Genomic DNA, 27,761 nt, shown 5'->3' with positions numbered 1-27,761 from the left:
TGCCAGGTCAGCTTCACTGTATAGTGAACATGGTAAATAAAAAACTAAAAAAAAAAACAAATGTGAAATTTACACTTTTTTTGCAACTTTCCCGTTAAAAACGAGCCCTTGTATTGCTATAGGGATGGAAAGTAAACCGTTACGGCTATATCGAGGTGGATGTTGAGATTTATCTCTATTTGAAGAAGAGAAAAAAACGCAGCAACTCGTCTTTTAGTGTGAGGATGGCAGGTTCTCTCTTCTTACAGTGATCCAAGAGGACCCTCTCCAGGAGGGAGGCCATGTCCTCATGGTGACATCATGATCTCTCAGAAAACAATCACTGGTAAATGGTAACCGTCCTTCCCCCAATCTCCATAATGCCAAATTAGGAAAGAAGAAACCGCTGGATAGAAATGTGGAGCTTTCTCCAGCTCCTCTGTGGTTCCTTCCCTGGTGGAGAGGAAACTAGGAGAAGTTGTGTTTCTTAGTACGGCTCCTCCATCTGACTGACGAGGGTCTTCTCTGTCCCTCTCTTCAGGGTCTTCATCCTCCGAGTGCTGAGCAGAGAGCATTAGGCTTTGGCCTCGCTGATTATCAATTCATACTTGAGGCTCACAATATGCTGGGACCTCGGTACCGGTGGTGAGGACCACAACAATGTAATTTAGTAACTGATACATAAACCTAGAATTACCAGTTCTGAGAGACGTGTCTCATATATAGACAGATATATGGCAGGTCATGTATTCAGTCTGTGTGTCTACACAGATGGATCCAGGAGGAGAAATCCACCAGAGAGATGTCCCCGTCCTCTGTATCCCCAGGACTGTCCGGAGGAGAATCACAACATCCCGGAGGATCATCAGGTAGATGACACTGAAGCCCCCACAACATCTGACCATGAAGTGATGGGACCTGAGCTCATCTTACATTTCTCTTACATTTTTCTTTTTAGGGTGAAGATCTGATTGACATTAAGATTGCACATATACATGGAGCTCAAGAGGCGATCGCAATATGGGCCGGTCAGCAGGGTGAGCAGGGGAGACTGTCATGTCTGTTCTGTGGTCACCTACTACTACTCCCATCATCTCATCATCACGACACAATCTATTCCATCACTGTGTGTTTCCTACAGATGGATCCAGGAGGAGAAATCCACCAGAGATATGTCCCCGTCCTCTGTGTCCCCAGGACTGTCCACAGGAGAATCACAACATCCCAGAGGACCATCAGGTAGACGGTGCTGAGCCCTGTACCGGATCTGTATATGGGGGGACATTTCTGATCGAGGTCATAGATGTCACAGATTTTGGTGGTTTCTTGTATTGTGCTGATTGTTCCATCTGATATATCAGGAGGAAGATCCGACTAAGAATAAAGTGGAGGATGAGACAGAAGAAGAAGCGATGATGAGGGGGGATCAGCCGTGTGTGAGTGACGGGAAGGAGGAGATTCCTGTAGATGCTTCCACAGGTATATAAGAATGACCAGTGGGGTGGTGGTCATAATGATGATGATGATAATGATAACCAGCACGTGATGATGATGACCAGTATGTAATAATGACAGTGGTGTGTGGAGTCTCCGATACAGTGAAGCGTTATCCGCAACAGAAGAGCCCGGTGATGGCGCGGCTGCTCCTGTAGAGTCTGGCGGTGCACCGATGAATAACGGGGCCGCCTTCACACCTCTTCTTACTGAATTATAAAGCACAAACTTAGTTTTCCTTTGTGATCATTCCTTCCATTCTTTCAATCCATATTTTTCCTCCACAAGTCCCGTGCTGCCATATAAATGACTGTGCTTGTGTTCCAGGTTATGAATCTCCCCATCTCGGTGATGTAGCAGCCTCTGCCTGGTGCTGATGAGTGATGACACATGTAGAGTCGTCCTACCTGTCACCTGTGTTTGTCTCCAACACTGAGGCTGGCGTTCTGGTCCCTCTGCATCTGGAGTGCACAGACAGAAATCGCCTCCATCAGCCCAAGGGTGTTTTTAGTTAGTGTTGGTTCCTACCTGCCCATTTAAAATGTAGGCTTGTAGCCCGGGAGAGGGATGTTGGATAAATATTAGGATAGGATCCATCAGAGGGAGGTCACCTTGCCTTGGTTAATGGGCACACATGAATTAGCAAATTTATGCGCTAAGAACCTTCATTTTTGTAAGTACATTCTATTTAGCAATAATGCATTTCAGATCTCATGTATTAATAATAATAATAATAATAATAATAATAATTTTATTTATATAGCGCCAACATATTCCGCAGCGCTTTACAAAATATAGAGGGGATTTGTACAGACAATAGACATTACAGCATAACAAAAATCACAGTTCAAAACAGATACCAGGAGGAATGAGGGCCCTGCTCCCAAGCTTACAAACTATGAGGAAAAAGGGAGACACGAGAGGTGGATGGTAACAATTGCTTTCGTTGTTCAGACCAGCCATAGTGAAAGAATCGAGTGTTCATGTAAAACTGCATAAACCACTTAACAGCCTAAGTTTATAGCAGTACAGACACAGAGGGCTATTAACTGCATAAAGTGTATGAGAACATGACGCGAGGAACCTGATTTTGGTTTAACTTATATGAATAGGCCACACAGGGATAGTTAGGTTAATGCATTGAGGCGGTAGGCCAGTCTGAACAAATGCTTTTTTAGGGCACGCTTAAAACTGTGGGGATTGGGAATTAATTGTGTTAACCTGGGTAGTGCATTCCAAAGAATTGGCGCAGCATGTGAAAAGTCTTAGAGATGGGAGTGGGAGGTTCTGATTATTGAGGATGCTAACCTGAGGTCATTAGCAGAACGGAGAGCACGGGTAGGGTGGTAGACCGAGACCAGGGAGGAGATGTAGGGTGGTGCTGAGCCATGGAGTGCTTTGTGGATGAGGGTAGTAGTTTTGTACTGGATTCTGGAGTGGATGGGTAACCAGTGTAATGACTGGCACAAGGTAGAGGCATCGGTGTAACGGTTGGTGAGGAATATGATCCTGGCAGCAGCATTCAGGACAGATTGGAGCAGGGAGAGTTTGATAAGAGGGAGGCCGTTTAGGAGAGAGTTACAATAGTCCAGACAAGAATGAATAAGTGAAACAGTAAGAGTTTTTGCAGAGTCGAAAGTAAGAAAAGGGCAAATTCTAAAAATGTTTTTGAGATGCAGATAAGAAGAGCGAGCCAGTGATCGAATGTGGGGGTGAATGAAAGCTCGGAATCAAGTATGACCCCAAGGCAGCGGGCATGTTGCTTTGGAGTAATGGTGGAACCGCACACGGAGATGGCAGTGTCAGGCAAAGGTAGGTTAGTAGAGGGAGAGAACACGAGGAGTTCAGTTTTTGACAGGTTCAGTTTCAGATAGAGGGAGGACATGATGTTAGAGACAGCGGTAAGACAATCACTGGTGTTATCTAAGAAGGTCGGCGTGAAAGCAGGAGAAGAGGTGTATAATTGGGTGTCATCAGCATAGAGATGGTACTGGAACCCAAATCTACTGATTGATTGTCCAATAGGGGCAGTATACAAAGAGAAGAGGAGGGGGCCTAGGACTGATCCTTGAGGAACCCCAACAGTAAGGGGAAGGTAAGAGGAGGAGGAACCAGCAAAACATACAGTGAAGGATTGGTCAGAGAGATAGGAGGAGAACCAAGAGAGAACGGTGTCCTTGAGGCCAATGGAGCAGAGCATAGTGAGGAGGAGCTGATTATCCACAGTGTCGAATGCTGCGGAGAGATCCAAGAGAATTAGCATGGAGTAGTGACCATTAGATTTAGCTGTTAGTAGGTCATTAGAGACTTTAGTGAGGGCAGTTTCAGTAGAGTGTAAAGAGCGGAAACCAGATTGAAGAGGGTGGAGAAGAGAGTTATCTGAGAGATAGCGGGTAAGACGGGAGTGGACCAGGCGTTCGAGGAGTTTATAGATGAAGGGAAGATTAGAGACAGGTCTATAATTAGCGACACAGTTTTGGTCGAGGGATGGTTTTTTAAGTAATGGATGTATGATGGCATGCTTAAATGAGGAGGGAAAGATACTGGAAGAGAGAGAGGTTGAATATTTTTGTTAAATGAGAGGTGACAGCAGTGGTAAGGGACTGGAGGAGATGTGACGGAATGGGGTCACTGGTACAAGTAGTCGGGCGAGAAGATGCAAGGAGCCTGATTACTTCTTCTTCTGTAACTGGTTCAAAGTCAGAGAGTGAACTGGATGCAGTGGGGGAGGGAGGACAGTGCATGGTATGAAGGGATTGGGAGATAATTCCCTGTCAGATGTGGTCATTTTTTTCTTTGAAGTAATTGGCCAGATCGTCAGCGCAGAGATCTGTGGTTGGGGCCTGCACTCTTGGGTTGAGTAGGGAATGAAAAGTGTTATGACCTGGTGGTTAAGGAGCAACACTGATATGACCTGGTGGTTAAAGAGCAACATAGGACAAGCTCTGAGGAGGTGGTATCTTTACTGACCGCAGATCCTAATCCTAACACCAACACTAGTAATAGCCGTGGGATGTTCCTGACTCTCCCTAGACACCTCGTCACAGCCTAAGAACTAACTACCCCTAAAGATGGAAACAGAAAGCTATCTTGCCTCAGAGAAAACCCCCAAAGGAAAGATAGCCCCCCACAAATATTGACTGTGAGTGGAGAGGGAAATGACATACACAGAAATGAAAACAGAATTTAGCAAAGGAGGCCAATACTAATCTAAATAGACAGAATAGGAAAGGTCACTGTGCGGTCAGTATTAAAAACTAAAAATCCACGCAGAGTTTACAAAAATGATCTCCACACCGACTCACGGTGTGGAGGGCAAATCTGCTTCCCCAGAGCTTCCAGCTAGCCTGAATATATCATGATGACAAGCTGGACAAAAAGAAACATAACATGGGCTGAACAATAAGTCCACAGCAAATGGACAACCAAAGAACTAGCAAAGACTTATCTTTTGCTGAAATGGACAGGCCATAGGAGAAATCCAAGGAGAGATCTGAATCCAACCCAGAAAACATTGACAGCTGGCATGAACTAAAGACCAAAGCCAGGTTAAATAGCAAAGCCAGGAGAGACGATCAGTGAAAGCAGCTGCTACAGCAAAACTCAAGGAGCAGCAATTCCACTCGAAACCACCAGAGGGAGCCCAAGGGCAGAACTCACAAAAGTACCATTCACAACCACAGGAGGGAGCCCAAGAACGGAATTCACAACAGAAAAGTGTCAAAGAGAAGTTTAGGGTTATTGGACAGTGAGGTGATGAGGGTGTTAAAATGTGTTTGTTTGGAGAGGTGAAGTGCAAAGTTGTATGTTTTAAGCATCAACTTATAATGGATGAAATCTTCGGGTAGATTAGATTTTCTCCACAGACGTTCGGCGCACCTGGAGCACCACTGTAGGAAGCGTGTTTGCAGTGTGTGCCACGGTTGTCGCCGCCTGTGCCGAGTTGTTCTATGTATAGTAGGGGCAGTTTCATCTAGGGCACTTTGCAGGGTTTCATTGTAATGCTTCAGTGCAGAATCAGGACATGAGATGGAGGTGATAGGGGCCAATGAGGTCTGCAAGTTCTTCACAAGTTTCTGGGTGTTAATGGCCTGTATGTTTCTATAAGTGTGGAAAGTGGGGGTGACCTGGGCGGGATGGCAGTTCTTGATACGGGAGAGGGGAGTTTGTGAAATCGTCCACTGAGCCAAGCCGGGAGAAGACCCAAGTCAAGGGAGTTTCCGTCTTCATGCGTTGGAGAGTTAGTATGCTGTGAGAGGCCGAAAGAGGAGGTTAGAGATAAAAGTTGAGAAGCAGATGGGGAGAGGGGAAACTCAATGGGGATGTTGAAATCACCCATGATGAGGGTGGGGGTGTCACTGGAAAGTGTGGAAGCCAGGTGGCCAAGTGATCCAGGAACTGATGAGAGGGGCCGGGAGGACGATACACCACCGCCACTTGCATGGAGAAGGGGATGTAGAGTCTGACCGCATAGACCTCAAAAGAAGGGAAGAACTTTTGTCAACATAACACAGTAGTGGTGTCCGCTCCAACAGCAAAAATCAGAGTAAATGATAAATTATCAGATAGCTTTTCACTGTATAGAGGTACGAGGCAGGGGTGTCCATTGTCTCCACTGCTTTTTGCTTTGGCTGTGGAACCCTTGGCTGCTAAAATTATGGGAGCGCGAGAGATAAAGGGATTTGTTTATGGGATGAAGGAGAAGAAAGTGGCATTATATGCCGATGATATTTTGCTTTTCTTGGAGGACTCAGGGGTGAATTTGAAAAATGTGGTGGCTTTAATTGAGGAATACGGGAAATTTTCAGGATTCACAATCAATTGGGACAAATCATGCGTTTTGGCGATAGATGAGGATAATGAAGGTATTGGAGAGGTGGAAATCTCTACAAAATTGAAAGTGGTTTCAAAATTTAAGTATTTGGGGATACACATTGCCCTTCCTCTGTCGAGTTTTGAGGAACTTAATTTAAGCCCGTTATTGCCAAAAATACGTTCCAATATTTCAGCGTGGAATAATCTACATCTTTCGGTAGTTGGAAGGGTGAATCTCTTGAAGAAGATTGTGATGCCCCAGTTGCTATATGTGTTACATAATTCTCCTATTTGGATCCCGCAGTGTAGGTTTCGTAGGATTAAATCGCTGTTTGGTGAACTAATATGGGGAGGAAGGTGTTCAAGGTTCAAACAGGAAATATTGCAGAGGCCGAAGACGGAGGGTGGCCTAGTGCTCCCTAATCCCTGGTTATATTTTTTATCAGCACAGTGCCAGCATCTTGGAAGTTGGGGGGAGGAAATGGGGAGGGGCCAATCGCCTAGCAGTTTGAGGTACTTAATGAAGACATCGCCGTTGAGTCAGAGTTTAGAAGGGGGCGTTTTCTAAAATTGGGATCTCAATATTACACTATCAATTAATTCATAAGGTTTGGGGAAAAGTTAAGCAGATTTGGGGAGTGAATGGCCTGACCAGTAGTGTTGAGCGATACCGTCCGATATCCAGAAGTATCGGTATCGGATTGGATCGACCTATATCCAAAAAATATCGGATATCGCCGATACCGATACCCGATGCCAATGCAAGTCAATGGGACACAAATATCGGAATGTAAATAAGCCCTTTCTGTGCTTCTACATCCTGTTCCAGAGGGGGGGAGAGTGTGGGGGAGGTGCGTGGGCGGACACTGTGCGTGTCTTTGTGTGCGGGTTGGGTCTGTGCGGGCTACTGGGGCTCTGTGCTGCCTGCCGGGGCTCTGTGCAGCCTGCTGGGGCTCTGTGCGGGGCTCTGTGTGGCGTGCCGGGGCTCTGTGCAGGCTGCCAGGGCTCTGTGCAGCGTGCCGGGGCTCTGTGCGAGCTGCCGGGGCTCTGTGCGGGCTGTCGGGGCTCTGTGTGGGGCTCTGTGCGGCGTGCCAGGGCTCTGTGCGGGCTGCCTGGGCTCTGTGTGGCGTGCTGGGGCTCTGTGCGGGCTGCCTGGGCTCTGTGCGGGCTGCCGGGGCTCTGTGTGGCGTGCTGGGGCTCTGTGGAGGCTGCCGGGGCTCTGTGCGGGGCTCTGTGCGGGCTGCCGGGTCTCTGTGCAGGGCTCTGTGCGGCGTGCCGGTGCTCTGTGCGGGCTGCCGGGGCTCTGTGCGGCATGTCGGGGCTCTGTGCGTGTGTGCTGGGGCTCTCTGCGTGTGTGCAGGCATCGTCTGATGGGACTACAAGTCCCATCGGGCTATGCCTGCTACAGTGACAGTGATTGACACATTAGCCAATGACAGGACAATATTAGTCCCATCATCCGGCTAATGTGTTAAATGTAAAAAAAAACCAAACTACTACATACATACATACTACATACATACTACATACATGCTACATACATGCTACAAACATTCTACATGCTACATACATGCTACATACTGTGAGGCAGTGACCCCTGGTACAGCTAGGGGGCGCTGTATGTGCTCTGCAGAATGTGCATGGAAGCGTAGTGAGGCCATGAGGGCGTACTACAGACACAGATGTGGCTGTAATTAGAATAGTGAAGCAGTGACTGATTAAAAAGCCCTGTAGTAGTGGGGGAGGGGTGTCAGTGTGTTCTTGGAAACAGACAGGGCAGTTGTCTGCAGAGCTCTGTCTGTGTGGAGCAACACAGAGGCTAAGGCTGCTTTCACACATCAGGTTTTTCGCCGCATGCCAGATCCGGCTTATTTTGGAAAAACCGGATGAAACGGATCCGTTTTTTAGCCGGATCAGGTCTCCGGATCCAGCGAGAAACCGGATCCGTCCAATCCGGTTACCATCCGTTTCGTCCGGTTTTCTATCCATTTTTTACGGATCCGGCATGAAAAAACTCCCCCTGAAAGGCTGAAAAGGTGATTGGCCTGCTGAAAACTATATATACAGTGTTCAAAGCGCATCTGTAACAGTTTGGAGAGGAGCAAGGTACAGAGCAAGATGGACGGCATTATTGCGAAGATTCTGCAGAACAACGTGGATTTCATCGTGGAGGCGAATCGATTGAAAGCAATTGTTATTGAGAAGGAGCGAGAGAGACAGCGCATCATGCGTCTGCACCGACGCCGTTTGTGGATCCACCCCATCACGGCACAGAGAATGACCCGGGGAGTCTTTTCCACTTTGTATATGGAGCTACGAGGTGACCCTGACAAGTTTTTCAGCTACGTGCGGATGAAAGCTGAGAACTTTGATGTATTGGTGGAGCGGGTTGAACATCTGATAAGAAGGAGTGATACCTACTGCAGATTCTCCATTACCCCGGCTGAGCGTCTGATGGTCACTCTTCGGTAAGCATTTTTTTGGGATCTACTCTTGTAGGGCACTTTCGTTGATATTTTGAATTTGCAGTAATTTCTACCTTGCTTTTGTTCACAGATTCCTAGCAACTGGTGAATCCCTGTCTTCACTACATTTTCAGTTCAGACTGGGAATTTCGACCATATCTGGAATAGTGAGGCACACTTGCCGTGCACTATGGGACTCTCTGCATGAAGAATACATTCCACATCCCACAATGCAGACATGGTTGGAAGTAGCTGACAGATTCCTGGAAGTGTGTCAGTTTCCCAATTGCTTGGGTGCGGTGGACGGGAAACACATCCGTATCGTGAAACCGGCTGGTTCTGGATCTCAGTTTTTCAACTATAAGAAGTACTTTTCCATCGCGCTGATGGCCATCGCTGATGCGGATTACAAATTTGTAGCGGTGGACATTGGGGCGTATGGCCGTTCTAATGATTAGCAAGTTTTCAAACTGTCTTCTATGGGGCGGCATTTATATGGACAAACCTTTCAATTTTCCCCCCCAAGACCACTGCCTCAAACCTCAGAGCCACCAATGCCATTTGTTTGTGTTGGGGATGAAGCTTTTCAGCTTTCCAAGCATCTTTTGAAACCTTACTCCAGCCGTGGATTAAACAATACTAAAAGAATTTTCAACTACCAACTCACACGTGCACGGAGAATGGTGGAGTGTGCATTTGGGATCCTAACCGCCAAATGGAGAGTTCTCCTGACATCCATTAACTTGAAGACAGACACTGTGGATGAGGTGGTGAAAGCGTCTGTTGTCCTACACAATTATGTTATATCCAAGGAACAGCTTTCCATTGAGGACCACTCTGCCGAAACCACCTTGACGGATTACAGCAACCAAACGTACAGAAGTTCTGCCACTGTTTCCAGAATACGTGATCACTTTGCAGAATATTTTATTTCACCCGAAGGAAGAATACACTGGCAGGATGAGAGAGTTTAAACACTTTGTATGTAACCTAGTAATAACTGTTACCTTTACCCATGTTGTGTACCTATTTGGTTTTACCTTTTAACCATGTTGTGTACCTGTTTGGTTTTACCTTTTAACCAAGATCTGCATCTGTTTGGGTTGTACCCAAAGTATTTTACCTTTTAACAATAAACCCTGTGTAACAAAATTGTTATTTGACACAAACGAATAAATACAAGATAGTTGTAAACAAAAACTTTTTATTAAAAATTTTCTTAATCAACAAAAATTTTTTGTAAACTGAATAAATAATGCAGCATATATACACTAAAGGTTTTCGTACGTCGGGGTGGAGATACTGTTGGAGGGGCTGTCGGATAGGGACACTTCGACAGTGGGAGTGTGCAGAGAGGAATGTGTTGGTGGTGGGAAAGGATCAATAGGTAGTGGTGAAGGAGTGGAAAAAGCAATTGAGCGGGTGGACAAGAAAGTGGGATTGAGGTTAGGAATTTGGTAGGATGGAGGGGTGTAGGTTATGTTTAGGGAGGATTGGGAGGCAGAAGGAATGATGGTTGGAGAAGAGGGTTGGGAAGAGGGTGATAGAGGCTGTTGGATGTGGGCAGGGAGAGGAGGAGATGATGAAGTAGATGGGAAGTTGTAAGGGTCGGGATCATCATATGGGTGGGAAGGGGCACGGGTGGGAGGCTGGTAGTGTGGCTGGTGGGAAGGGGCACGGGCGTGAGGTTGGTAGTGCGACTGGTGGGAGGGGCACGGGCAGGAGGCTGGTATTGTGACTGGTGGGAAGGGGCACGGGAACGCTGGAAGTGTTGTGGAGTTTGGGACGGGGCACGGGCACGATGTGGGTGATGGTGATGTTGGTGGGATGGGTCTCGGTCTGGTTGGCGGTACGGGTCAGGAGGATGGTAGTGGCTGTAGTGATGGACAGTGGAGGAAGGGGGGGCAGTTGAAGCATGGGTGGCAAGAGTATCTCCTCTTGAGGCTATGAGCGCTAGAGTGGACTGGCAGGATTCCATTACTTGCATCTGCTGAGAAGTAGATAGCGCCTCCATTTGCTCAAGTACCGACTGGAAAAAAGTATTGTTCGGTGACTGTCTTGCCTCTGAACGCATCGTTACCAGAAGTGTATGCATCTTGAGAATACTTTTATTTATAAAATTAAAACCTGCAGCCATTTGCTCGGACAAAACTTTCAAACAGTTCTGGAATGATGCGTTCAGGTGTAAGAACTCGGGCGCATAACTCTGTACCTGACCCCTCTGCCGAAGGCACCCCGATGCTACAGGTGTACTAGAGGTGGCTGCAGCAGAGGGGTGGGGTACAGGAAACGCTATATCCTCACCAGCAGATACATGCAATGGAACCGGCCAGGATGCTCCAGCGCTCGTGGATGGGACAGAGGGATCAGAAGTGTGGGAAGGTGCAGAGTGGGAAGATGCAGAGGGGGAAGGTGCAGAGGGGTTCTCACTGTCAAAGTGTCCCTCGGTGGCGGCCTCCTGATGGATCGCCCCAGAAGGGTTCAACTGTGCTGCAGGCTCCCGAGTGCTCCCGACGGTTCTGTGGAAGAAAAGAGAAAAACAAAAAATTAATATACTGTCATTGCATGGCCCTGGCTGAAAGAGCAAAAGAGGTTTAGACATGTAAAACATTAGTGCATGTGGTGGGTAATATTTACCTTCAGGTGACCATCGTTGACCTGAGGAACGACAGGGCCCTTGCATATTTGTATGTGCTCCTGCGTCCTCCAGATCCACTCGGGGCCCGCATCTCTTTGTTGAACTCCTTCTTAAAGCGATCCCTGATCGACCGCCACCTTTTCACAATCCGCTCACCTGTTAAGAAAGGAGAAACACAACTTTGTTAGAAACAGCATTTTAGATTGCATCACCAAAACTGAAATGAGGATACTTACGTTCTTGAATCTGGGCCTGGACATCAAGGTCCTCCCACCTTGCTATCAGTTCTCGGCAGATTTGCTCCCAGAGTCGACGGGTCACTGAGAGATCAGCATGGCGGCGGTCAGCCATGTTCCACAGCGGCTCCCTGTCTCTGACAAGATCGATGAGGAGGTCAATATCAAGGCCGACCTCCTCACCGTCAGAATCCGGATTACGCTGTGAAACCTGTTGGAAAAGGGGAAAACAAATTAACACAAAATTTGAAACATTGCTAACCTCCAAGGAAAAAAAGAAAAAACCTACACGATGACGGCCGCCACGAGTGTTACGCCGACGACCCTGAGAGCCAGTGGAAGAACCTCTTGCTTGAGCACCAGATTCCGAACTCTAGAAGAAAAATAAAAAAAATTATGTGCTTGTTGGTAGCCTTTCTATGTGTTGTGTGACATGTGTTATCTATAATAAGTTTTGTATGTGTTGTGTGAGCTTAGAATGTATCAGTTTCTATGTGTTGTGTTCGAAGTATCTTGTGTTATGTGTTGTGTGTTGTGTAGGGTGTGGTTCCACAATACATGACAGATATATACCAATTGTGAGCCCTCTCCATGTGTTTCTCCACCCCTTCCCTCTTCTTCGGGGAGCACCTCTTCAACTGGGGAAGCAGCTTCAGCAGCTTCCTACAAAGATGAAAGATTACAAAATACATTAGATGCACACTCACACACACACTCACACACACACTCACACACACACACACACACACACACACACACACACACACTCACACACTCTCAGACACACTCACACACACACACTCACACACACACACACTCACACACCCACACACACTCTCACACACACACTCACACACACACTCACACACACACACTCACACACACTCACACTCACACACTCTCAGACACACTCACACACACACACACACTCACACACACACACTCACACACACACTCACACACACACACACTCACACACACTCTCACACACACTCTCACACACACTCACACACACACACTCACACACACACACTCACACACCCACACACACTCTCACACACACACTCACACTCACACACACACACACACTCACACACTCTCAGACACACTCACACACACACACTCACACACACACACACACTCACACACACACTCACACACACACACTCACACACACTCTCACACACACACTCACACACACTCACACACTCACACACACACACTCACACACACACACACTCACACACACACTCACACACACACACACTCACACACACTCTCACACACACTCTCACACACACTCACACACACACACTCACACTGACACGCTCGACAACGATGGAGCAAGATAGCTAGATTATGTTCATATTTACCTCTGTGCGTCGCCGACGCGGAGGAGGAGGGCTCCCAGAAGAAGACATGGCTGCTGCTCAGGTACGGCTTGGCTGTGTGGCAGGTTTCTGGCTCTGTGGCAGGCAGGCTCTCTGGCTCTGTGGCAGGCAGGCTCTCTGGCTCTGTGGCAGGCAGGCTCTCTGGCTCTGTGGCAGGCAGGCTCTCTGGCTCTGTGGCAGGCAGGCTCTCTGGCTCTGTGGCAGGCAGGCTCTCTGGCTCTGTGGCAGGCAGGCTCTCTGGCAGGTTTCTGGCTCTGTGGCAGGCAGGCTCTCTGGCGCTCTGGCAGGCAGGAGATTTGGCTCTGTGGCAGGCAGGCTCTCTGGCAGGTTTCTGGCTCTGTGGCAGGCAGGTTTCTGGCTCTGTGGCAGGCTCTCTGGCTCCTTCTGTCTTGGCAGGGTGTGGCAGGGTGTCGGCTCTTTTGCAGGCTGGAAATGAATGAAGGTCTCAATGGCACTGCTTTATATATAGTCCTGGGGGCTGGCCCATAGTTATTTGAGCATGCTCAGTTTAAAAAGCCGGATCCGGCCGCCGGATCCGCCTTTTTACGGATCAGGCGCAATCCGGCGTCCATAGACATGCATTGTGGCGAAAAGCGGGAAAGGCCGGATGCGGCCTTTCCGGCTTTTTCACCGCAGACAAAAACGTTACAGTAGACGTTTTTTCCATACGCTGGAATCTAATGTACGCCGGATCCGCCATCACACCGGAAGGAACGCTGGGCCATCTGGCACCATCCGGCGCCAATACTATTCAATGGGGGAAAAGCCAGATCCGGTTTCTCCGGTTTCCAATTCCGGTTTTTGGCGGAAGAGGCGGAATTTGCCTGAAACAGAAAACCTGATGTGTGAAAGCAGCCTAAAGGAACCAGAGAGAGCTCTTCCGGGACCCTAGAGTCGCCCCTCTCCTAGTGCGCCCCCCATGTCTTCATAGGTGATGTATGTGAGACAGCCCGCCTGAGACTGACTGTCCTGCCGTTGGTTTGAAGTATTGCTTGGAGCTAGATATATAAATACTTCCTCGGCGTTCCGGCCGCCGGTTGTGCGCCTCAGTAGGATGTTGCCTCGGTCTTACAGCACGACTCCTACTGGTATTTCTCCTCTTGCTTTGATCTCGTTTCTCACTCAGCACAATCTATCTCGCTTCTAATCCTTTCTTAGGGCACCGCCGCTATACTGAGCAGGCACGGTCCCGTGACGTTCTTTCCTGTCGCCAGGCCTCTGTCAGGGTCCCAAACCTGACAGGGACCCTACCGAATCTTCCCCCACAACACCCTCTGCCACAAGGTGTTGCCGGGTCCAACCCAGTCAGCTTTCTCCACTAACTTCCTGCCTGACCCCCAGTTTTCCCACAGTGGTGAGGAGTGGCCTAATAAATAGCACCCTTAGCTCCCCCTGGAGGCCCGACTGTGAAATGTATTGGTGTATGTGATACCTGGTCAGATGAACTCCTTCAGTGCCATCAGACGTACCATAGCCCCCCTTAGCGGCGGAGCCACAGTACTGCAACGACCAGGACTCTGGGGCGCTGCACTCCCCCCCGGTTAAATCCAATACTCCGGGACTGGGAAGAAAACAACAATACAGGTTAGCAAAAAGACATACAATTTTTGTGAGTGCAATAACAGTAAGCATATTTGAACAGAGCTTCCCTTTATGGGAGGTGAGGACACTTAAACGTTACAAACATGGTTAAATATTATAGCAACATGCTATAAATAACTTTCTTTTACCCAACCGGGTATTCTACTTAGTGCAAAATTTTTAAGACATTAATTCAACATTGCCTTTAAGGATGTACACTCTAAATCCACTAAAGACCTTCTTATAACACATTATAAGGCTTGAGCAACTGTGCTACATTCTCCTACTTTACATCTGCAGGACCGCCTGTCCTAACGGCTCCAGACCTACTGCCTCTACTTTCTATCACAGGACCGCTCCTTTCAGCCCGAGCCTTCTGTCCTTCCACTACTATACACAGTATAGAACATGTTTTTCTTTCAGTTTGAGATCACTGAGCCATCTCTATATGGCTCCTAAGAGGACTCGCCACTAACCCCTACGGGTTCACTTCCTATCCTCATCCTTCCATTAACATTATTGAACATTTCTTACAATCAACTAGTTGGATACATATAACTTTTACATGTAAGCATCATCATCATTTTCTTTTTGTCAAGACATTATTGCCATCTATCTGTCTTAAAGCAATACCATTCTTTAAGTGCAACAAGTGAACATCCCCTTTAAGAGGGGATCAAGTCTCTATGAGGTAGCACATCTTCTCAAGCTACCAGTCCGTACTCAGCAAAGGCTCCGGTGCGGTATCTTCGCAAAGAGTCCTTCTTTAAGTAAAACCAGTAGGGAGCACCTTTAAGAAGGTGCAAACTATTTACAAGTAGTTCGTATCATGCACTGTTCATGATTCCAGCAGTTCTTGATAATGGAACGAAAAGGTAGAAAAACAAAACCAAGCAACAGAAACAATAGGGATCCCGGGTCAACAAAGGGATCCCTTTAAGCGTTAACCCTGGAACGGTTTAGCAGCAACATAACAGGAAACAAACAGTTAGAAGAACTATGTACATTTTCAGAGTTTTAAGATCTTACTTACTCAAACCACTCAGGAGGCAGCACCGGCGGAGGCAACCCCTTTGGGTATTGCGAGCCGCCCGGTACTGCATAAGGGGGTCTGTTGTCCCATCTGGGGGTCTGCGTACCCACAGTCTTCAGTTCTTGGGCAGTAGACACGCTGGTTACCTGAGGAGGTGCCTGCGTGGCCACGACAGCGGTGGAGGTCATAATGCGGCAAGTCATGGTCTTCACAATTGTGCCTGTTGGGGTGACCACGGTGGTCTCAGTGGTAATCGTGGGCCGGCCACAAGGGGGCACCTTGGCCACGGGGGACAGCCTTTCTGACACCCTAGGCAAGGGGGTCACGGGGCTGCGCCTCTTGTGGACGTTCAGAGCAAACCACCCCTTCTCTCCAAGGTGCCGGGTGTAAATGACATCATCCCCTGGATAAAGATCCCGGCCTGGGTGGCCCTCTCTAAGATGCGACTCCACATCCCGCCGGTTAACAAAAACTTCGGCATATAGACCCGGTTCTTTTATAAAGCCCCAGCCTCCACGGAGCTTAAAGTCAATGACGGTGCCCTGCCTGCGCGGGGCCTGCTGAGCGGTGGAGTCCTTGCGGGCCCGGTCCTTGACCGCCAAGTCTTTTTGATGGTGGGCCTCTAGCCCGGCCTGGTATTCTTCCCGTTGCTTCCCCCACTGCTGCTCGAGCTGAACCCAGTATTCCTCCCAGCTTAGGGCCTGTACCATCTCCCCCTCTTGGGTCTTCACCCCGGGGAACTCCATAAGGTCAGATCCTGGGTTCACCCAGCGGCACACTGTGCGCTCTGCGCGGACTTCACACAGCAGAGCAGTGGGTCGAAGCGGGGCTTCTAAGCGGTGTTCCATGCCCGTGGGATCCTCCCATGGCAACAGGCGCTGAAGTCTATGGGTCCCAGGGAGAGGGGGTGCCGCAACGGGGCCTACTAGCAAGCCCTCGGCCGGCGGAACAGGGTCGGCGGACTCACCAGCCGATGCAGGCTCTTCCTCCGCGACGGGTTCCTCTGGCGGTGTCAGCGAGGACCTCCGCAGCAGTATAAGATCCGATGCTGGAAGGCTGCTGCCCGGCGCCGCCTGGTGCGGAGCCTGGGCCTTCACATTCAGCTGAAGGAGCTGGTCGAGCAAGCTCTCCATCTCGACCTGCAGGAGTTCGGTGCTGTCCACGAAGAACTGGCTGCTGCGCTCGTCCGGGTAGTTGGGGGAGACTTCCACTTCAACCCCACTTTCAGGTTCAGAGCTGCTGGCCATGGCGTCCTCCACGTGGGTCGCTTCCTGGTCTCTTTCCCGCTCTCTCCTTCGTGGGCGGTGTCGTTTTCTCGGTCTCCGCCCTCCATTGAGGATCAGGAGGCGGATCTCTGCTGCTGACGGACACGTCCTCACGGTGCAGAAATATTTAGACTGGGCAGCCATTGTCGTTCGCGCTCTCCAGCTTGTCCACGCCTACTCCACGCCCCTCTTCTTCTCCTGCGCTCTCCTCAGCGCTGTAATGGCGGCGGATTTTGGCGGTAAATGGCGCAGCACAGTCCTTGCAATAAAGTACAGTCCAAGCACAATAAATCACAGTTCCAAGGCACACATGACCTGATTCTTCAGGCTTAAGTAGATCCTGTTCATGACGCCAAGTTTGTAGCGCCCCCACTGCCGCAGGGCCGAGGGGTACCCGGTACCGGGCCTCTGAGTCTCTGCTCCGGGGTTGTCACGGTGGCTAGTCCCCGGTCCGTGACCCTGCCGAGGGGCGCACAGTTGAAGAATAGATGCGGATGGTGGTAGTGGTGCGGTGTAGTCCCGGTCGCAGTAAATAACGAGGACACCAGGTTGCAGTCTCTTTACCTCTTTACTGAAGGTCTCTGGGTCCTCAGTCCGGAATACGGTTCACCAGGCTGCGCAAGTCCGGCCGGTCCAATGGCACCTCCAGAGTTCTCTTTGCAGGTGGAAATCTGTGCCTTCCTGCTAGCGCTATGTGTTGTGGTCCTCCCCTGCTGTGCTTACGGGATAGTACCCCACAACTGTTGTGTCTGTTTCTGATGTTCCCTCACAACTCGTTCGGATGATGTTCTTCTCCTCCGTCCCTCCCTGATGTTCTGGTTAGGACGGCACCCGTATGACGAGTAGGCTCGGAGCTCTTCCGGGACCCTAGAGTCGCCCCTCTCCTAGTGCGCCCCCCATGTCTTCATAGGTGATGTATGTGAGACAGCCCGCCTGAGACTGACTGTCCTGCCGTGGTTTGAAGTATTGCTTGGAGCTAGATATATAAATACTTCCTCGGCGTTCCGGCCGCCGGTTGTGCGCCTCAGTAGGATGTTGCCTCGGTCCAACCCAGTCAGCTTTCTCCACTAACTTCCTGCCTGACCCCCAGTTTTCCCACAGTGGTGAGGAGTGGCCTAATAAATAGCACCCTTAGCTCCCCCTGGAGGCCCGACTGTGAAATGTATTGGTGTATGTGATACCTGGTCAGATGAACTCCTTCAGTGCCATCAGACGTACCATAGCCCCCCTTAGCGGCGGAGCCACAGTACTGCAACGACCAGGACTCTGGGGCGCTGCACTACCACTGCATCACATATGGTGGAAAGAATATGAGGCCAGTGAACTAAGGCATACCCCCAGAGAGTGCTGCAGATTGTTGTGCAAGTCTGCTGGAAAAATGGAGGAACTTTTGGAGCAGGTTGTGCTCAGTCAGCAAAGGCTTCAACAAGAGACGCTGCAGTTTCAACATTCCCAGCAAGAGATGTTGCAGCAGCAGCAACGGCAGCAGGAGACACTGCAGAGGGAGCTAGCAGAGCTTCAACGATATAAAGTGGAGACCCCTAATGTGAGGGGTGAACAGCAGAGTCCTGAAGAGACCCCAAAGGTAAGGTAAGGGGCGATCATTGGGTGTACCAGTGGTCCTATGTAGAGACTCGGTCTGCCAGGTCTCAAGCAAGTGACTTGTTGCAATTGGTGGAGGAGTGGCTCCAGCCTGAGTTCTGTTCTCCCTATGAGATGATGGAGAGAATCGTGGCTGATCGGATGGTGAGGGCTCTGCCGGCCGACATGCAGCTTTGGGTCGGGCTGAGGGACCTAGGCCACCTGGAACTGCTGATAGAATTGATTGAGCGGTATAAGTCCACTCAGGACGTTGCACCAGAGCCCGGGCATGGGGCTAGTAACTGTTCGGTAACATCTAAGCCCATGGACTGTGGGAACACTGGTCAGGAGTCTATGTGTCCCAGCCTGTCTGTATCACCACTACGGGCACAGCTGGCGGCGAACCAGAATTGTGCCAGGTACTAGTGAATGGGTGCCGAACAGAGGCTCTCCTGGACACGGGGAGTAAAGTGACTCTGGTCCATCGTTCCCTTGTTGCTGGGGATAACACCAACGGACAGAAAGTGGAGGTGATGGGTATCCATGGGGAAATCCGGGAGTACCCGACCGCGGAGGTCAATGTTTCTACACCATGTGGAGACATTAGACATGTGGTGGGAGTGGCAAAGACCCTTCCCTATGGGGCTGTGTTGGGAAGAGATTTTCCCCGGTTTTGGTCCCTGTGGGAGACCAGGGTAAACCCTCTCATGGAAAAAGTTATACCGGGTGCAGAACCCAAAGATGTTGAAATACCTGCCATAGGGGTCGCCAACCTAGGGACAGAGTGTAATCCCGATAGGCTCCCCCTAGAGGTAGCGGCAGGAGAAGCTAAAGATGTTGTTTCGGGAGTAGAACCCGAAGATCCTGAGAGGTATGCCACAGGGGTCGCCAATTTAGGATTAGAGTGTAATCCCGATAGGCTCCCTCTAGAGGTTGTGGCAGTAGAGGTTGTGGGGACCCCATTGAACCCTGAGCTGGAGGTGTTCCCTGGTAAGGTTGGGACAGCTCAGATCCAGGGTCCCTTTCGGAGATGCAGATATAAAAGACGCAGGTATGAGAAGAGCCGAGAGTGTATGATCACAGAGGCAACTGGGGACGTGCGCACTAGGAACCCTCTAGCACCGGTCAAGGATGGGGCCGTGGGTCAGGTTAAATTAGATAGAGCGCTCGCTAGACAGCAGTGTCGGGAGGCTCCGGTTCGGGTGCGGCATAGTACAGATATATGCTCAGAGTTGCCAGCGCGGTCTGTGGCATTTCAGCGTGATATAGTCTCTGAGGCACGGGTAAGGGTACAGAGGAAACAATACCAGGGGCCCGAAAGCAGATACTTAGGTGACAGGATGACCCGTGGGGTTAGTGACCCTGAAGTAAACAAAGTAAAGACCACCCAAAACTGGCCCAAATCTGCGGTTAATCAGAAAAGAGGGTTTGGCTTCTGCAATGGAGATCAGGGTGGGTGGTCCCGTAATGAAATATGAAGGAGAAACGCAAAGGGGAGGGATGCGTGCGTTGATTGATGGTTCCGGTCCCTACTTTGGTTTCTTAATGTAGTGAGCGGGCATGTCAGGGGGGCATACCGATGCCCTGTCTTTCGCCCTTACGGGGTAACAAATGTTCAACCCCACAGGTATGAACGGGGGGGAGGATATGTGAGGCAGTGACCCCTGGTACAGCTAGGGGGCGCTGTATGTGCTCTGCTCTGCAGAATGTGCATGGAAGCGTAGTGAGGCCATGAGGGCGTACTACAGACACAGGTATGGCTGTAATTAGAATAGTGAAGCAGTGACTGATTAAAAAGCCCTGTAGTAGTGGGGGAGGTGTGTCAGTGTGTTCTTGGAAGCAGACAGGGCAGTTGTCTGCAGAGCTCTGTCTGTGTGGAGCAACACAGAGGCTAAAGGAACCAGAGAGACTAACACCCTGCGTCTTGGGCTGTCTTATGTGTACCCGGCTGCACTCCAGAGGATAAAGAGTGCAGTGCGCTGAGTGAGTACAGAGACTTGTTACCGGTGTGCGGTCACCCAGGGAAACTGGACAGAGGGAAGTTCGGCCTGTGTATTGACTGCATCATATAGCCATGCATTATTAATGTGCCATTTCCGGGGCGGCTGCGGACTGGTATTTGTAGCAGGGGGGGGGGCAATATCCATGGCCCCTATCTAGGCTATGAATATCAGCCCACAGCTGTCTGCGTAGCCTTTCTGGCTATAAAATATAGGGGGACCCCACGTCATTTTTTGGGGGGGTCCCCCTATTTTAATAGCCAGTAAAGGCTATGCAGACAGCTGTGGGCTGATATTCATAGCAGGCTACAAATATTGGACCCTGGCCATCGGCTTTCCCCCTCTGGCGCAGAAAATTGCGTGGGAGCCCACGCCGTTTTTTTCCTTTTTTAAAAAAAATTCAACGCTCATTAAGGCCTCTTTCATACTTGCGTCGGTACAGATCCGTCGCTATGCGTCGGGCCGACATACCGACGCACGTTGTGAAGTTTGTGCACGACGTGCGTCGGGCCGACGTACCGACGCACGTTGTGAAGTTTGTGCACGACGTGGGCAGCGGATGCAGTTTTTCAACACATCCGCTGCCCATTCTGAAGTCCGGGGAGGAGGGGGCGGAGTTTTGTCCGCGCATGCGCAGTAGAAAATGGCGGACATGACGGACAAAAACAACGTTCACTTGAACGTTTTTTCGTGCCGCCCTTCCACCAAAACAGGACGGATCCGTTGCACGACGGACGCGACGTGTGGCCATCCGTCGCGATCCATCGCTAGTACAAGTCTATGGATAAAAAAACGCATCCTGCGAGCACATTTGCAGGATCCGTTTTTTTCCGCCGGATCTATGGGGCCATAACTGCATGGAGCATTATATGGAGCATCTATGGGGCCATAACTGCATGGAGCATTATATGGGACATCTATGGGGACATAACTGCATGGAGCATTATATGGGACATCTATGGGGACATAACTGCATGGAGCATTATATGGAGCATCTATGGGGCCATAACTGCATGGAGCATTATATGGGACATCTATGGGGACATAACTGCATGGAGCATTATATGGGGCATCTGTGGGGACATAACTGCATGGAGCATTATATGGGGCATCTATGGGGCCATAACTGCATGGAGCATTATATGGGACATCTATGGGGCCATAACTGCATGGAGCATTATATGGGGCATCTATGGGGACATAACTGCATGGAGCATTATATGGGACATCTATGGGGCCATAAAGAACTGCATGGAGCATTATATGGGACATCTATGGGGCCATAAAGAACTGCATGGAGCGTTATATGGGGCATCTATGGGGCCATAACTCCATGGAGCATTATATGGGGCATCTGTGGGGACATAACTGCATGGAGCATTATATGCGGCATCTATGGGGCCATAAAGAACTGCATGGAGCATTATATGGGGCATCTGTGGGGACATAACTGCATGGAGCATTATATGGGACATCTATGGGCCATAAAGAACTGCATGGAGCGTTATATGGGGCATCTATGGGGCCATAACTCCATGGAGCATTATATGGGGCATCTGTGGGGACATAACTGCATGGAGCATTATATGCGGCATCTATGGGGCCATAAAGAACTGCATGGAGCATTATATGGGGCATCTATGGGGACATAACTGAATGGAGCATTATATGGAGCATCTATGGGGCCATAACTGCATGGAGCATTATATGGGGCATCTATGGGGCCATAACTGCATGGAGCATTATATGGGGCTTCTGTGGGGACATAAAGAACTGCATGGAGCGTTATATGGGGCATCTATGGGGCCATAACTCCATGGAGCATTATATGGGGCATCTATGGGGACATAACTGCATGGAGCATTATATGGGGCATCTATGGGGCCATAACCGCATGGAGCATTATATGGGGCATCTATGGGGCCATAACTGCATGGAGCATTATATGGGGCATCTATGGGGCCATAACTGCATGGAGTGTTGTGAATTCCGCTCTTGGGCTCCCTCCGGTGGCTGTAAGTGGCACTGTTGTGAGTTCTGTTCCTGGGCTCCCTCCGGTGGTTATAAGTGGTACGGCTGCTCCTTGGATTTAGCAGTCAGCAGCTGCTTCCACTGATTGTCTATTTGGGTTCAGCTATTTAGCCTGGCTCTATCCTTCAGTTTGTGCCAGTTGTCAATGTTCCTGGTTTGATTCACATCTCTGCTTGGATTTCTCTGCTATTCTGACCAGATCATCAAAGATAAGTCCTGGTTTGGTTCTTTGTAGTCCATATGTTGTGGACTTAATAGTTCAGTACATGTTATGTTTTTTCTAGTCCAGCTTGTCAGTATGGATTTATTCATTTAGCTGGAAGCTCTGGAGAAGCAGATTTATCCTCCACACCTTTAGGGTACCGTCACACATTGAAGTTTCCATCGCTACGACGTTACGATTCGTGACGTTCTAGCGATATCGTTACGATATCGCTGTGTCTGACACGCTACTGCGATCAGACACCCTGCTGAGAATCGTACGTCGTAGCAGATCGTTTGGAACTTTCTTTTGTCGCTTGATCACCCGCTGACATCGCTGGATCGTTGTGTGTGACAGCGATCCAGCGATGTCTTCGCTTGTAACCAGGGTAAACATCGGGTAACTAAGCGCAGGGCCGCGCTTAGTAACCCGATGTTTACCCTGGTTACCAGCGTAAACGTAAAAAAACAAACCGTACATACTCACCCGTCGGTGTCCTTCAGGTCCCTTGCCGTCTGCTTCCTGCTCTGAGTGCCGGCCGGAAAGTGAGAGCAGAGCGCAGCGGTGCTGCGCTCTGCTCTCACTGTACGGCTGCACTCAGAGCAGGAAGCAGACGGCAAGGGACCTGAAGGACACCGACGGGTGAGTATGTACGGTTTGTTTTTTTACGTTTACGCTGGTAACCAGGGTAAACATCGGGTTACCAAGCGCGGCCCTGCGCTTAGTTACCCGATGTTTACCCTGGTTACCCGGGGACTTCGGCATCGCTCCAGCGCCGTGATTGCAACGTGTGACCGCAGTCTACGACGCTGGAGCGATGATTATACGACGCTGCGACGTCACGAATCGTGCCGCCGCAGCGATGAAAATTTCAATGTGTGACGGTACCCTTAGTCAGGTGGTGGAGATTTTTGTAAACTCTGTGGTGGATTTTTCTAGTATTTTAATACTGACCGCACAGTATCCTGTTCTGTTCTTTCTATCTAGCTAGATTGGCCTCCTTTACTATATCCTGGTTTTATTCTGTGTATGTCATTTCCCTCTCCACTCACAGTCAATATTTGTGGGGGGCTGCCTATCCTTTGGGGATTTTCTCTGAGGCAAGATAGCTTTCCTGATTCTATCCTTAGGGGTATTTAGTCCTCCGGCTGTGACGAGGTGTCTAGGGAGTGACAGGAACATTCCACGGCTACTTCTAGTGTTGTGTTAAGTTCTGGGTCTGTGGTCAGTAAAGGTACCACCTCCTCCAGAGCACGTCCCATGTTGCTCCTAAACCACCAGATCATAACAGTGGAGCATTATATGGGGCATCTATGGGGCCATAAAGAACTACATGGAGCATTATATGGGGCATCTATGGGGCTATAACTGCATAGAGCATTATATGCAGCATCTATGGGGCCATAACTGCATGGAGCATTATATGGGGCACTTATGGGGCCATAAAGAACTGCATGGAGCATTATATGGGACATCTATGGGGCCATAACTGCATGGAGCATTATATGGGGCACTTATGGGGCCATAACTACATGGAGCATTATATGGGGCATCTATGGGGCCATAAAGAACTGCATGGAGCATTATATGGGGCATCTATGGGGCCATCATAAACTGTATGGAGCATTATATGGGGCTCCTGATTCAATATGGATATTCAAAAACACTTAACCTACTGATGTCTCAATTAATTTTACTTTTATTGGTATCTATTTTTATTTTTGACATTTACCGGTAGCTGCTGTATTTTCCACCCTAGGCTTATACTCGAGTCATTAAGTTTTCCCAGTTTTTTGTTGCAAAATTAGGGGGGTCGGCTTATACTCAGGTCGGCTTATACTCGAGTATATACGGTAACATAGTCAATATCTTTGTAACTCGGAGCGTCTTAAAAAAAATTAAAATTCCTGCTATTCTATTTGATTGGGCTAAACCTCTATTCCTTTAATGTCTCCGCCACCTCCCCCAATACATCCTACATTATTCTTAGTTGTTTTCCTTCATGTAGAATGAACCTACAAGGACAGAAAGGGTTTATTTTAATTCCGATATTTTTGTCCCATTGACTTGCATTGGTATCGGGTATCGGTATCGGCGATATCCGATATTTTTTGAATATCGGCCGATCCAATCCGATACTGATACTTCTGGATATCGGAAGGTATCGCTCAACACTAGTTATAAGCCATCAGTGATATATAGTGTTATAAGCCATCAGTGATTATATAGTGTTATTAGCCATCAGTGATTATATAGTGTTATAAGCCATAAGTGATATATCGTGTTATAAGCCATCAGTGATTATATAGTGTTATAAGCCATAAGTGAGGCATTTTACATGGTAACGGTATTTTTCATTGATATCATATGTTATACAGAACTTAATCAGATTTTATTATACTCTGTTTAAGAGATATTCAGATTTGTTTCTTCTGGAGCGCATCATGTGAAATCTCTACTCTGCAGTCTAGTTGGGCTTTCTTCAGAGTCTTCTCTGGGGACATTCGCTTTCATAAAAACCACAAAAAGGAAAAAATCCTCCAATATTCAAGAAAAGCCAAAAACAGGCAGAGATGCTTACCTGCCTAACTAGACCTCAATACAAATGCACTAACAGGGTGCAGCGGACTCAAGTAAAATGGCAACTGCACAGGTGCAATAATACCAAATGAGCCTTCCAATACCAAACCAGCCTTCAATCAGGGATTGGCCGTGTGGCACACCAGTGCAAAAAAATGTATAATCTGTATGTGGCAATTCATTTTCACCCCTCCCAGATGCTGCTAATCACAGCTCAGCATCTGATCTCGCAGTCTGAGGCTGCCAAGCTGTCATTGTCAGCATCTGGGCAGGCTGGAGAAAGCGCAGGTCACCAGAGATGACTGAAGAATGCAGAGATTTCACATAGTGCGCTCCAGGAGGAACAAATATGAATATCTCTGCAATGGTGTGACACAGCGTGGAGCAGACAAGAGCACATGAACCAGCAGAGATCAGGGATTTTTACAAGGTATTGATCTCAATTTTTTTGTTTTCTAACAGTTGACAGGTCCTCTTTAAAGTGTGCCTGTAATTAGGATTAACCTCTTCATGTCCCTGCAATGCTTTTGCAGTCTTCTAAGGTTTCCTATCGTACCCTTCGGGATACTGAGGACATGATTACGGTAGCTGGAGTTCGACTTCTGGATGTAGGGCCACCTTTGTGACTAGTTAATCTCATTTACATACAGTATTAAATATTAAAACTCAATTTTTAATTGCATGGACACTTTTCTACACTAAGGGCATGATAGGAAACTTGAGAGAGAGAAATGGCACTGGTGGTACATTAAGGGGGTAAATCCTGATGGCGGGGTCACTTTAAGATCTGTTTATTTGCAGTCTAATCTCTGCCACCCCTGACTTGTGCCAATGTCTCCAGTTTATAAGTGTTCTTCACTTTACCCGTCATTGTGTTAATGTTATGGCATGTAGTTGTCTTCCTTATTACCGGTACTTTCATTGACGGGGGTCTTCATTGAGAGCTCTATGAAATAAATGTAGAAATCTCTTTTGTGTTGTTAAAAAAAACACATCCAATTTATCTTTCATCTTTATAGGAAAATCTTGGGATAATAACAGTTTATTACTAAATTGTAAAAAAGAAGATATCAGGAAGCACTCTAATGGAGAAAACCTCATTAATCTTCGTAGACCTCCTGGACTTCACAGCACTTCACTTTCGTATAATCCTCCTAATCATGAGAAATCCTCATCTGAGCAATCTCGTATTGTTACCACAGTTCCAGGTGACAAAATGGTTCCAAGATTTCAGTGTGACAAGCAACTTACTAAAATCTCAGATTTTTTAACACAAAGAAAGTACAAAAGAGAGAAGCTATACCCCTGTTCAGAGTGTGGGAAATGCTTTACAAGTAAATCAAGATCTGTTACACATGAGAGAATTCACACAGGAGAAAAGCCATTTTCGTGTTCAGAATGTGGGAAGTCCTTCACAGATAAAAATATTCTTAGTAGACATCAGATAATTCATACAGGAGAGAAGCCATATTCATGTTCAGAATGTGGAAAATGCTTTAAAAATAAAGGGAGTCTTATTACACATCAGAAAATTCACACAGGAGAAAAGCCATATTCATGTTCTGAATGTGGGAAGTCCTTCACAGAGAAAAATAATCTTATTAGACATCAGAGAATTCATACAGGAGAGAAGCCATATTCATGTTCAGAATGTGGGACATGTTTTAGACAAAAAGAAATTCTTGTAACACATCTAAGAATTCACACAGGAGAGAAGCCATATTCATGTTCTGAATGTGGGAAGTCCTTCACAGATAAAAATAGTCTTATTAGACATCAGAGAATTCATACAGGAGAGAAGCCATATTCATGTTCAGAATGTGGGAAATGCTTTTCATATAAAGGTAATCTTATTTCACATCAGAGAATGCACACAGGAGAGAAGCCGTATTCATGTTCAGAATGTGGGAAATGCTTTTCATATAAATGTAATCTTATTTCACATCAGAGAATGCACACAGGAGAGAAGCCGTATTCATGTTCTTAATGTGGGAAGTCCTTCACAGATAATATTCTTAGTAGACATCAGATAATTAATACAGAGGAGAAGCCATATTCATGTTCAGTATGTGGGAAATGCTTTACAAATAAATTCAATTTTGTTAGACATGAGAAAATTCACACAGGAGAAAAGCCATATTCATGTTCAGTATGTGGGAATCACTTTACATTTAAATCCAATTTTGTTAGACATGAGAAAATTCACACAGGGTAAAAGCCATTTTCATGCTCGGAATGTGGGAAGTCCTTCACATATAAAGGGAGTCTTATTACACATCAGAGAATTCATACTGAAGAGAAGACCTTAGAGTGTTGTACATGTATTTTCAGGGCAGTTGAAGCCGTTGGATCACTTTAAATTTTTGCGGAATCTATTTGGTTCCAAATCTTATTTAATGGGCAAATCGAATCCAAAACACATTTTGAAAAGAAAAATATTAGGAAAAAAAAATTAAAAAAGGCATAGTGG

The 27,761-nt window shown here is 48.0% G+C and overlaps 1 protein-coding gene across 1 annotated transcript; it reads left to right on the top strand.

Annotated features, from left to right (window-relative positions):
- Positions 1-941: 941 nt before the first annotated feature.
- LOC143793574 (uncharacterized) lies at positions 942-27,761 on the top strand. The gene is made up of 4 exons (XM_077280647.1): positions 942-1,016; positions 1,121-1,218; positions 1,341-1,458; positions 26,311-27,761. Exons 3-4 carry the CDS (start codon positions 1,392-1,394, stop codon positions 27,276-27,278), a joined length of 1,035 nt encoding a protein of 344 aa, XP_077136762.1. The 5' UTR covers positions 942-1,016; positions 1,121-1,218; positions 1,341-1,391; the 3' UTR covers positions 27,279-27,761.

Source organism: Ranitomeya variabilis, chromosome 1 (genome assembly GCF_051348905.1).
Source record: "Ranitomeya variabilis isolate aRanVar5 chromosome 1, aRanVar5.hap1, whole genome shotgun sequence".
In the NCBI taxonomy this organism is placed as follows: Eukaryota; Metazoa; Chordata; class Amphibia; order Anura; family Dendrobatidae; genus Ranitomeya; species Ranitomeya variabilis.
This window is presented reverse-complemented; position numbering and strand designations above follow the sequence as displayed.